The sequence below is a fragment of the Apodemus sylvaticus genome, chromosome 2 (genome assembly GCF_947179515.1).
Source record: "Apodemus sylvaticus chromosome 2, mApoSyl1.1, whole genome shotgun sequence".
Lineage (NCBI taxonomy): Eukaryota > Metazoa > Chordata > Mammalia > Rodentia > Muridae > Apodemus > Apodemus sylvaticus.
The window spans coordinates 173,371,446-173,385,029 of NC_067473.1; the positions used below are offsets into that span (position 1 = coordinate 173,371,446).

Genomic DNA, 13,584 nt, shown 5'->3' on the forward strand with positions numbered 1-13,584 from the left:
TGATCTCACTTCAACGTCTTAAGTTATGTCTATAAAGTCCCTCTTTCCCAAATTGGGTCAAATTAACTGGATGTAAAGGTTGGGTTGTAGATATATATTTTTTGATGTCACCTTCCTGTCTTCTCAATGACCCACTGGGACGATGGGACTCAGGTGAAGAATCCAGGGTACAAAGTCACTGGGTGCTAGAAGAAGCCTTTCTATCAGGGTGCTATGTGGAGGTGCACATAGAAAGGGAGAGAAAGAGCCTTGGGAGCCCTCATGGCAATGGAGCTTACAGACTTCCTGTTCCAGTTAAGGCAGGCCCTGGAATTAGGACTCAAGGTTGTCTGCTAAGAAACATGCAGCTTCAGGCTTAAGTAAAACTATGCAAGTGGTAATAGCTGGCTCTAGTGGGCAGCCCTGAGCTTATCCAAGAGCTCGGGGCTTCTTCTAGACCCATATGAACAGGGGCTGCCCTGGCAGGAAAAGGGAGGGCTTGGATTAGGATGGTGGTCCATAAAATGCATTGGATTAGCTCTGACAGTTACAATGAAAAAAGAGGCAGATGTTCCTCCCCTACCCCATGCATTTTGTGTTCCATATGCTTCCAGGATGTGAGCACTTCTATTCTTTTGCCACTTTCAGAAGGCCCGCTGTCTATCTGCTTTTCCAAGAGGACACATTGCTGGGTGTGGTAACACATATCTGTAATTGTAGCATTTGGGAGGTGGAGGCACGAGGACCACAAGTTCAAGGCCAGTCTCAGCAACATGAGTCAGAAGGCAGACATGTGAAACCCGGGCTCTAAATAAATAAATAAATAAATAAATAAATAATTTATCAATATTTTAAAGACAGTGTTTTTTTTTAAAAGATGACATACTTCTTGAGAGCCCCAGAAGACTCCTGTGCATGGAGTCTGCACGTACCTGCATGTCCAGCCTAGGCCTTCACTGCTAGTGATCTGGCTCATTCGTCATGCCTGACACTTTCTCCTACGCTATTCTTAGCCCAGTACTCCATGATTTGACCAAGATGGTCTCTGCCAGAGCCAGGGTGTGCTAGTTCTGGTTTGATCTGTCTCCTGCTGGCTTTTAGCCTAAAGTTAATAGAGCAAGAAAAATACATTTGTAGAATAGGAATCATGGCCCCATTTTTTCACATAAACTCCCTGACATCCGGTTGTTTCAGGATAGTAGCCCGATGAAAGTGCACATCAGCAAGCCATTCTCCTTCAGGTTTGGCAGGTTTATTCGTTTGTTTGTGTGGTGCCTTGATAGCCAGACCCTACTGTCTCCACCCACGGTATGACACTATAGCAGAATATTGTAGACCTGGTGACTTATGAAGAAGTCTATTCTTCCCTCTTCCAGAGGCTCGAAAGTTTGGGATGTGTTATCAGCATCTGGCAGAGGCCTTCGAGCTAGAGCAATGTTAAACAGGACAGCACCGCATCGTGAGGAAGTCTGCGCACATGACAAAAGCAAGCAAGGAGGCCAGAGCGAGAGAACTGGGGGAAGCGAGCTCACAGTCACAGCAAAGGCAGGCTGTCAGCAACGAGCCCACTTCTAACAAAGCGACATTAGTCCGTGCGTGGGGCAGAGCCCTCACGACCTCATCACACTTTATACTGCTACAATGTCAATTAAACTTCAACCTGAGACTGGCAGAGGACATTCAAACCATTACCTGCTTTCATGCCGAAAAGAGACAGTAACTTTCAGAGCCCAGGAAGTACCTCAGAAACCCTGCCTTACTGAACTTGAAAAGCCAAGTGGTCCTCACTTAGGTGTTATGTGGACATCCTTATTTTTCTCCCATGGCTTCGGGCAGGGCTGAAGACATTGCACTACGGTAGAACACTTGCCTATGAGTGAATGTTGTGTGGGCAAAGACTGCTGTTGTCTGCATAGCTGAGTGGGTTGTCAACAAAGCTCTCCTAGTTCCTTCTGGAAATAAACTACAACATGTAACTTGAGGGTATCACAGTGGTGCTAGGAATGTGGAGCGGAAGGTGGCCAGCTATCCCAGAGGACTCAGTGGCCGCACAGCCAGCCTGCTGAGGCTTCAGTCATCTCCCTCGCCATGAAGGTTTCCTTAAATCTATCCTCACCCCCACTGCCTCTGTCAGTGATCCCTCTCCCTCCAGAACCACTTGCTGCCATCCAGTAATGGCTTAAAGCTCAGGGTCGCTTTATGCCCAGGCTAAAGTCAATTTGAAAGCTATTAGCCTTCCCAAGCACTGGAAATCACTGCTACTGTCTACTTCAGTGATGCCTCTGAAAGATTTATCAAACAAGTGCAAATGTTAGAATGCTATCTAATTATTATGGCTTAATTAATTAGATAGCTTATTTTTTTACTACAAGGAAACGATTGAGCTTGTTAAACTTTGATAAGGTATCCAGGGGAGGTAGGAAGAGGGTGCTTAACTAGAAAAAAAGCATCACGTTCTAAATAGCATGGCGCACTGGTGGGGGTGACGGGCATCTGAGAATATGGGAAGGGCAAGTTACTTAACCTCTTAGCTTCAATTGCCTCATCTCTGAATGAAGATATTAACGACACTATTACACAAGACTATCTCTGCAATGTGTTTGGCATTATGCCTGGCTTAAAAGGAGCCGAAAAGAGTGCTAGCCAAGATAGTGCTGAAATATCACTGGCGAGAATAACAGTGTTGATCTTTATCAGCAGTAGTAAGAACAGTGACATAACGTATAAAAAGCTGGGTTAAGTGGACCCCAAACAGCCCGTTAATGAAACGGTAGAGAATTGAAGAATTCACTAGGGTAGAGTCAGGTGCGGCCATCTGAACTGTTATGGTGAAAAACGTGAAATAGTTACCATAGGATCACTAGCTCAACGGATCCCCCGGTGGCTGGTACCATTTTTTTAAGGATCCCAGTGCTTTGGGAATTATTAGTAAATAGTGCTTTGTTGGGAGAAGTGAGTTGTTGGGGGCGGGGCTTGAAGGTCCATCGTTGTGCCCTACCTCATGTGCATTCTCTGCTCGAGGATGCTGGAGCAGTGTGACCAACTCTTAGTACTCTTAATACTGTCCTTCCCTTACCATGATGGACGGTACCATTCCATGAGCCGGAGTAATCCCTCCCTTCTTCCATTAAGTTCCTTTTCTTAGTTACTTTGTCACTGTAATAAGAAAATACATACTTAATCTATGCTATAATGTAGCCTGGGATTCCCCCCACAAGGGAAACATCCTAGGAAAATGGTTTCAGAATCAAATACTCATGGCTTCAACCTTGGCTGTAACATCAGGGAAGTTTCTAGGCATGTTGGAGTTGCAGTGTCCTTATGGGATAAGGGGATAGTCACACCTGAATGAAAGACTTTACAAAGAGCACACACGTGCAGTGAAGGCAATGTACCTAGGACCCAGCAAGTACTGTGGAAGTCTTTGCCTTTCTGACTATGTTTGGCAGACAGCAAATTGGAACATCTCTCTGGATGGGTGAGAAACATCAGAACAAGTATCGTGGGCTCATTGCTCGGTGAAAAACACGGTGATAACGTCTTTACTCCCCCTTCCCACCGGGTGTTTGAGGGAGGTACGGTAAGGCTGTCAGAAGGTTGGCCCACCTACATTTCATTATATTTCATGGTAGTTTGGGGTTCACTGGAGTGCAGGGCAATCGAAGGGAGGGCATGTAGCAGGAGCAGGTGTCCTATCAATAACAAGGAAATCTCAGTGCACCGCTTTTTCCTGTGCCCAGATATGAAGGGCTATTTTAAAGCTATATACACGAGCTACAGATCTCTTCCCACTGCCACTCTGAGATGATTATCATTTGATTTGAATGACACAGATGATATGGGCAACTAATAGTCCAAACAAGCTTCAGAACCCTTCTCCACTGTAAATGTTGCTTGCCTTGATGGATGGAAAAGTCATTTCATTGATAAAAAGCTCTCACAAATCATCTCATTTCAACTCTCAGTAATATTGTTTCAATGCATACATTAGTTCCCTTTTTCTAAATTCAAATAATATGGTTCCCCACACGTACTACCCATGCCTGTTCCAAGATTTTGTTTTCTTTAGGTGTTTTGAAGTAAAGCTAATATGAATTTTGACGTTTTAAATATACTTTCAAAACACTCTCCTGTGATTTTTATAACTGTTCCTGACACTCATATGCAGTCATATGTCATTAGTTACCTAAATGTTTTCTATAATTATGCAGATTATGTTGACACTTTCTGGTAGGATGCTTGTAATTTACTATTTTGTCATTTGTGCCGATCTGAAATACATCAGATAAACATTTTCAATCGTTTCCAGATTAAGCAGCTGTTAAAGGCTTCTGCTGTGTTGTGGCTTTGCGGCTGCATCCACTGTGAGCACAGAACGCTTCTGAATGCCTGGTTTCTTTCTCCACTCTCACATGGACTTTTTCCTTCTTCTTTTGTTTGTTTGTTTGTTTCTCTTTTCTTTTTTCCTGGTGTTTTTTTGTTTGTTTGTTTTATTTTTGACCCTAGTAATGGCCAAATAATGTCACTGACTATAACAGTCACAGTCAAATAGAAATGCTATTATACATAAGTCTTCGTATTACTGTACAGAACCTGGAATATGTGTTATAATAAAGGCCTAAATAATTGTGTTGAGATGGAGCCTGCGAGCTGCCCAGATGAGCCTAGGAGAGTTCTGCAAGTAAAGGGTCTCTAATCTGAGCCTGTTTTCTGTAGGAGTAGGTGAGCATTGGGAAGAACAATTTCCCAGGCAGACACCTGTATAGAGCTGTGGGAAAAATGATGGAGAGTAAGGATGCTTAGGGTACAGGATGCAAGCATTGGCCAGAGACACTGGAGAGCTCATGGTTGTTAATAAAGGGCATAGAAGCCATATTGGGGGATCAATCAGCTGTGTGTATTATATGTAAACTTACTTATTATTATATGTAAGATTATATTATTATTTATATATAAAATTACTAATGTGATCTAGTTTCTTTGAAAACACCAGTCTGACAGATTCACATTTTCACTGCTGTGAGTAGCCTAGGATGGGAAACAAGCCCCACCCCATCTTAACTGTGTTCAAATAGAAACACAGTAAAAGTTGTTTCTGAGTGAAATGAAGGTATGAGAGGGATACATACAGTGTTAGGAGCGATTTTCAGAGACACATGAAGAAAATATTAAGACAAATATAGTAGATTATCATCATGTGTCAACTGCGACCATTGCAATGTGGATGGAGAGGGGCATGAACTTGTCACATGCACAATTCACACTTGGGAATTTGATTCACCACACTTTTTCCAAATCAGTGACAGGTGACATGTTCCCATGATTTGACCACGTTTTGATGACACCAGCCGAATACCATATCTCTGACAAGTCTGTACTTAGCAGCAGAGCCCTGCAAGATTCTGGAACAGCCATGACTTTCAGTGGGTGTGGTCTACCTAATCCATATTACGTCCAAGGGAAGGCAGTGGTAGGGCTGGTAACATGGAGGGAAGAATGCTGTTAACTCCAGATCTAGTTAGTTCCGTAATGACAAAGGATGCTGATGATGAAACCAAAAGCAAGAGGAAGGTCTAAAAGTGAATCAAGTACTAAATGGATGAACATATAAATAAATGTACAATAAATTATGACTTAGAGGAATAAGTGATGCTTTAGGGAAGGAATAGGTCATAAAAGAAAGAAAAGACATTTCTAGGTTTAAATAAAAAATAAAGCAAAATAATTTAACAATTTAAAAAAATCAAAAAGAAAGACAAATCAGATAAATGAAAACCATGTAAAATATAACATATAAGTTGTGAACATAGTGTATTACTGTGTCTCTCTTACACACACACACACATACACACACACATGCACACATATACAAACAAAACAACAACCAAAAACTACCATAAAATTCCCTTAAGGAACTGTTTCACTTTCTCATACACTTCTGAGAATTCTTGGTAAATGAAGAGTCGTGGATGGGGAAACTGTCCCCTGAGTCAATACAGTATCTTCTTTCCAGGACCCTGACCCGTGTGAGAAAACATTACCCATTGATCTGAAAACACTTCTACTTTTATAACTTCATCCTGGAAGTGGAAATGGAAAGTCACACCTTCTAAATATTGAAGAGTTGAAAAAAAATAGAAAACATGCCGTAAATATAAGAATGCAAGTGCTTTGGTCCCAAACTTTCCCAGACTGTATAAAACATAGCCCTTCTGGTCTCTGGGCATCATAGTTGCAGCATTTCCAGGGGACAAATTGCCTATGGAAACTGGTGTGCTTCAGGCTGACCTACATGGTCCTATACATCTAGAACAGCTCCTGTACCCCACAGCCAGGAAAGATGGAAGCCAGCAGGTACCTCCCTTCCTCTCCTCAATACCAGGTGGGTAGGGAGGACAGTGATTGGTATGGGGGCAACCCACTCATCTGTACCACACAGGGAGCAATCCTGCATTAAATAGCACTTCTCTTCAGGATACAATGTGAACAACCCTCTGGCTCAGTCCTAGGAACACACAAGAGTGCAGAGAAACAAAGATTGAGCCCACAGCCAAACACCACCAGGATGAAAACGAGCTTTAAAGCTCTGGCATCCCCAGTGTGGGTACACAGGGGCAGCCCTCTAATAACACAGCACATAGACATCCCTGAGCTGATAGGCCACCCAACTGCATCCAACAAGAGCTGCTATGTACTCAGAGAACCTGCTAGCATAGCAAGCCCCTCATTTGCAGCCCGGGGCGCCCTTGTGACAACCTTTTACAAATCCGAAGGCAAGTGTGAATGAGTATTAATTCGGTAGGGAATCCGGCTTCTGTGCCCATGTCCCAATTGAAGGAAACACAAAAAAGAGTTGTTGATTCTAATCATTTAGAAAATTACCAGCTTCACGAGAACTTTGAGCGCGGTTTAGGATGGGATAGGAAAAGATGGAAGGTTTTAAATGGGCCTCTTACCTTCTTGTCACTCAGGCCTGAAACCTGGTCCACATACTCCTCTTGGATCATGAAGGCTGCTAAGTTGGCAGTGTAGCTGGCCAGAAAAATGACAGCAAAGAAGGCCCACACTGACACCATGATCTTGGAGGTGGTCCCCTTTGGGTTCTGCACAGGTACGGAGTTGTTAAACACCAGACCCCAGAGTAACCAAATTGCTTTGCCGATGGTGAAAGATGGGCCGCCTGGCTCTGGTGTGATACAAAAGACGGGGAAAGAAGGTTAAGCTTGAATCACTGGATCTGCTTTGATCTACCAGCGCCCAGAGCTGTAAAGACCCTGGCAAGAGTTGGAAACCCCTCCCCTGGGCCATTCAAATGACAGCTTTACATTTCAAGATCCCGTGTCTCCTCTGGGAGCCAAGGAAGGCAGAAGAGAGTTTCTTAGAGGCAACTCAAGAGCTCTGGTGTGTGGGGAGGTCTTTCACCAACTAAATATCCTTCTGTGTTCATATATGAGGATCATATGAAATTGATCGGGATCAGATGAAATTGGGTAACAAGGGCCAACTATCCTAATATGGTCACTTTGACCTTTATTCTTAAAATTTACCATTGTATCTACCAAGGAAATACTTTAGCTTCTAAGACATCAGCAAGAATAATGTAAGGCCCCTTTCATCCTCTGTCATAAACCTCCACAAGCCAATGTTGGATGATTGAATGTACTTTTGGCTAAGTTTTCTTTATCTTCTAGTCTCTAGCAGCAGATATCTTTAAAATGACCTGGATTCCCCTAATGCCTCCAATGCCAACCCTTCCCAAATGGTCTGCTGCAGCACTGGCTTCTGTACAAGGAAGCTCAGAGAAGAGACCATAGACTCTGGACCTGACCACGTACATCTAGAACAAAAATGTTGCTCTTCTTGATAGATGTCCTTCTATCTAATCTTAGGGCTTTTGCCTATACAGGATTGGTAACTTGTCTGTTGTCCCTGATTGGGGAGGAAGAGACCTCATGTGCTACTTGGATCTTTGTGCACACTTCCACTGGAGAAACGAATATCTGCCCACAGAGTTTCCCAACATATTAACAAATGTCTTGGAATGTTTTCCTGGATTCTGACAACCTGTGCTCAGCCAACTACATCATCAGGGACTGTACATGTTGAACTTATTGAACTGTGCACAAATACCTATGCATGTGGACTTGATTTCATACAACAGGTGTATAAGTAGAAAGTTGTTTACAAAGCAGAGTATTGCAAACTAAGATGCTCAAAGGAGACTTGATATTTAGAGTGGAAGAGTGCTGAATTCCCCTGTAAGAGAAGCTTTGTAAGGTAATAGGAGTAATCATAAACGCTCATATAGTATTTGTAAATCAGAATTTTTATCTTTTGGTTTTCTGTTTTTCCCAGGGTAGAGGTCAGTCTGCACTATTTTCAGCTCTTAACAATGTTGATTTTGTCTATACTTATGGGAGCCTCAGGTGGTTCACTTACAAGAATCTCTCAGGTTGGAACATAAATCCCTGCTTCAGGCTAGCCTTTAGCATAGGTGGTACGTAAGTCAATGGCTTATTGTGGAGACCTGTAAAAAACTCCACCTTAGAAAACACATTAAAATATAAGGTAAGGCAGCATTTAGAAGTCCACTGATGAAGCAATAGCTCTCAGTTTGGACTGTGAATCCCACCAAAGCATCAATAGCATATTGACTGAACACTATTGCATGGCAACAATTCTAGGTAAATAGATACAAAGTGAATCTGATCATTCTAATAAGACCACTCTTTTGAAACACACAGTGTCTAAGCCTCATCCCAGGTTTAGTAAATCAGTATTCTAGGTCCAAGCACCTTTGCCTCTAAGTGCCCCACATACAATTCTTATTAGTATCTAAGATTAAGAATCTATCCTCTTGGAGGTACATCCCAGAATAACTAGAGGTCTGGAAGGAGAAGACTTAAAATTGACATATTTCTTAATCCTGGGACTTTCATGCAGTTCTGGAGGAACTTCACACTTACCAGGTTCTCATGAATCCTTTAGAAGTCTGATGAACTCTTTAAAAATATTAAAGTACTTCAAATACAAAGCTACTGTGTTCATGCTGATCCAACCTGCCCAGTGATTGGGACCATCCTACACCTGAGACCGGGTCTTCTGTGTCCATTTTGTTTCAAGCATGACACTTTTATACTCCTTAGGAGGGGAAGGGAGTTAGGCCAGAGACACATGCTGTGGAGACCCTGTAATTCAGTAGTAACTCTTCCACTATAGGAAACTCTAATGAACACAATAATCTTCATAGGCCCTCAAGTAGTCTAAATTTTCTTATTCTTATTGTGTGTGTAGAGCCTGCCTTTTCCCTCAGATTTCTCCCCCCCAAAATTGCCCATAATATGTGGCTTAAAAACCAGTGCCCAGGCATATGCTAACCTTCTCTTTTATCAACCTTTCTCCTTAATGATCCAGGGGGCAGAACCAGGCTTGGATCTAATATGCACCAAAAGGGAACAAAGAGAATCTAGCACACATTTTAAATGAACGTTTCTAAAACATTGCTATGCTGCAAACCAGGGATGCTAATGGTCTTCATCCCCACAGAATGTAGGGGAGGATATGCCTTACAAGCAATGGGTATAATGGTTCTGAGTTGCATAGTCAAGGAGAAAGGTGGAGAAACAAGAGTTCCCTGCAGCCAGCCTTACCTCTGCCATCAGCTAGGCACCTGTTGTAACCCACAGGGCTGAAGTATTCGAAGACAAAGACAGCCACAGCAGATACAATGAGAAGCATCACAAACATCATTACCCACACGTCCGCACTGAATGGCTCTGGGAAGGAAAGCAAAACAATGCTCAGCGTCAAAACAGGACAGACCGCTCAGCATTTCCACAATTATCTGCTCACATGCACACCTATTTTACGATGAGCAAGCCACAAGTGGGGTGTGTCCCCTCGGAGACCCATGGTTGAGTCAGGAAGATATAAGATACACCGAAGCAGCCCATTCTCCACTTGGGTATGTAAAGAGCATTTTATCTCAAATGTACAAAGACCCCATGATGTTTGTGAGCCCTGCTGGGCTTATAGAGGCAGTTTCTAGTACTTTTGGAACCATAGCTGGATCTGGCAAAGAGTAGATATTTTACAAGTAAATGATATTAAACCAAATTGCTTCATGTCTTCATCAACCTAACTGTACCATGGAGGGGAGGAACCCTCAAAAGTCTTCCACAGTGCTTGTGAGTCTTGTGGACAAATTCTTGGAGGCACTATTTTAGAGTTGAATCAGTTGAGCAATACCGCCGCACATTGACGAACTGTTCCCGTTTACTCTGTGTCCACACACTTTTCTTAGGGTATCGCCTGCATTTCCTTCTCCAACCTACTTTGTTGTGGGATATCATACTAGATATCATTAAGGTATGAGAACACAAGGCAATCAGTTTTTATCTTAAAAAAAAAGCCATCGGGCAGTTGTGGTGCACACTTTTAATCCCAGCACTTGGGAGACAGAGGCAGGTAGATCTCCGAGGTCAGCCCAGTCTACAGAGCCAGTTCTAGGACAGTAAAGGCTAGGCAAAGAAACCCTGTCTCAACAAACCAAAAGCCAAAATAAAAACAAAGTAAAACCAAACCTATCTACATTGAATATCAGTGTCTGTCTTAGTGGAGATTTTGCAGTAAATAAGAGAATAGACATAGTTTTTGAATCACACCAAGCAGCTACAATTTGTCTCTTATGACTAACCAATGTAGTTAATGGGCTAATGCTAGACAAGAGAACAAGAGTGCTCCGTGCCTGTTTTCTTCAGTGTCTTTCATGGTTAAACCTACTCCAGCTGAGTTAGATCTCTCTGGCTCATGTGCACTCATATGCTGAACACTCACTATATTCTAAAAGCCATCTCTGTGACTCCCGAGACACAAAAGAATGATCTTCATTCTGTCCCGTGACACAGTGCCTCTCAATTGTGTCCTAAAAATAGTTCTGGCCTTTTTAACTGTCATTTCACATTGTAAACTCATAATAGGTGAATTAACATGCTGTTTACCTTTCTTCCAAGTCATTAATAAAGATGAAATCGAGAGAGGGGGAAATTGGTGAAAATTAGAAAATATATTTCCCACTCTGAAACCTACTTTATTATTGAACTTCCAAAGGGACTATAAGAGCCCAGGTCACTTAATCAATTTAAAAATACCCTTAACAAAGCCCGAGTTTAGCATACCAACTGTTAAACACAAAGCCTTTCAGAGGCAGTGGGGGCTCAAGCCTACAAAGTACATCTGAGTCTCCTTCATCTGGTGCGGGGAAACCTCCTCCACCCTTAAGTCTCATTGGTGAAAATCCTACCCTGGTTCCACGTTTTCATACTGGCCAAGGATTGGATGAGAGCTTCACATTCGTAATCCTCCTCCCATCCCTCCACCCCACCCCTGCCTCATCTAGCTTAGGGCAACTTTCTGCAAACAAATGTCCTAAACATCATTATTGATCTTTACAGTTTATGAAGGACTTCTCCATGTACCATCATTTATAATCCTTTCAATGGGCCTTTCATTATGTATTCATTTTTCAGAGAAGTGGCACTCAGATTATGACAGAAGGTATCTTGAAAGCTTGCCTAGCATTTCCCACAATATTGCATTGCTTATTTCTCTCTGTCCATCACAGTGCCTCCAGGTTGTGGTGTGGACTAGAATACAGGCTATGATGGATACCATGCCTGAGCTTTATTATAGAACTCCTGGAAAATGCGCAACTCACACAAGACTCCAGGGCCTAACAATAAATCTACTAACAACACCAATAACTTCATATAAGCAAAGCATGTATACATGGCAGGGTGTCAGGAAATCTGGTACCTGTTACTCTTATAATAAATGCACCTCTTCTTCTCTAGACACTCACAGGAAGAAGATAGTCTGCTTAACATTCCCATAATCCTGGGTCTACCTCGCTGTACTAATAGAATTGAAATTAGAGCCTACTTTATGTCTTATAACATTTCACTCTTCCTTATAAAGTAAGCTTGCAAATAAGTTATACCCAGAAGCTACAAAAATGAACACTTCAATGTGTACCATCTAGTAACATTTCATATAAATTAAAATGGCCAGAATTTGGTTCATCATGAATAAGATTGGCTAAGAATAACATAGAGAAAAATTTCATATACGCTGCATAAGTATTTATAGTTCTATTTAGTGGTAAATTGAGTGAACCACCTAATTCCTAAAGTCCAGAGTTGAAAATAAAGGCTAGTTGTTGTCTCTTCTAATCTTCCCATTTTAAAAAAGAGTCTATCCCCCTCTTCTCTTTGGAGTGATTATGACTATCCAAAGACTTATAACTTGTTTACGACCAGACCAGGCTTCCTGTCTCCTAGCCCAATGTTCTGGTTTCAAGGTGACAGTTTATTTTCCAACACCTAGCTCCATAACCCCTGAAAAAAAAGCACAAAAAAATGGGGGATGAGCTCACTAAAGACCTCATCTAATTGAAATAGTGGCCCTTAACTCACTGAGTCTTGAATCATATTGAATGCTTTTTACATTTGGGTGATGCTAGAAAGTAGGGAAATCAAGAAAGGTATTGGGGGAGACAGTGAAAAAGGAGGATACAAGGATGCATCAGATGAATTCTGGCCAGCAAAATCTCAGAAAACTCATGCAGAAACAGAAAATGTTGATGAGTTTACTGGTATGTTAGTCCTAACCTCAATTCTTAAAAATAACTAAAAAGCTAATAGATCTTTTGATGATGTGGTAGCTTGAATGAGTAATGGTCACCAGAGACTCATGTATTTGCCTGCTTAGTTGATAAACTGTTTGAAAGGAGCAGGAGGTGTGGCTTTGTGGAGGGGGTGTGGCTTTGTGGAGGAGGTGTGGCTTTGTGGAGGAAGTGTGGCTTTGTGGAGGAGGTGTGGCTTTGTGGAGGAGGTGTGGCTTTGTTGGAGGATCTTTTCCCAACAAATTGGGAAAAGATCTTCATCAATCCTACATCAGATAGAGGGCTAATATCCAATATATATAAAGAACTTAAGAAGTTAGACTCCAGAAAACCAAACAACCCTATTAAAAATGGGGTACAGAGTTAAACAGGGAATTCTCACCTGAAGAACTTCAGATGGCGGAGAAGCATCTTAAAAAATGCTCAACTTCATTAGTCATTAGGGAAATGCAAATCAAAACAACCCTGAGATTTCACCTTATGCCAGTCAGAATGGTTAAGATTAAAAATTCAGGAGACAGCAGGTGTTGGAGAGGATGTGGAGAAAGAGGAACACTCCTCCACTGCTAGTGGGGTTGCAAATTGGTACAACCACTCTGGAAATCAGTCTGGCGGTTCCTCCGAAAACTGGGCACCTCACTTCCAGAAGATCCTGCTATACCACTCCTGGGCTTATACCCAGAGGATTCCCCACCATGTAATAAGGATACATGCTCTACTATGTTCATAGCAGCCCTATTTATAATTGCCAGATGCTGGAAAGAACCCAGGTATCCCTCAACAGAAGAGTGGATGCAAAAAATGTGGTATATCTACACAATGGAGTACTATTCAGCCATTAGAAACAATGAATTCATGAAATTCTTAGGCAAATGGATGGAGCTAGAAAACATCATACTAAGTGAGGTAACCCAGACTCAAAA

The 13,584-nt window shown here is 42.1% G+C and overlaps 1 protein-coding gene across 1 annotated transcript in view; it reads right to left on the reverse strand.

Moving 5' to 3' along the window:
- Window positions 1-13,584, reverse strand: part of Grin2b (glutamate ionotropic receptor NMDA type subunit 2B) — a 314,994-nt gene that overhangs the window by 33,484 nt on the left and 267,926 nt on the right. The window contains exons 7-8 of the mRNA XM_052172738.1: window positions 9,630-9,755; window positions 6,936-7,165 (exon numbers count right to left, since the gene is read on the reverse strand). Coding sequence (XP_052028698.1) covers window positions 6,936-7,165; window positions 9,630-9,755 — 356 coding nt within the window. The remainder of the gene's footprint in view (window positions 1-6,935; window positions 7,166-9,629; window positions 9,756-13,584) is intronic.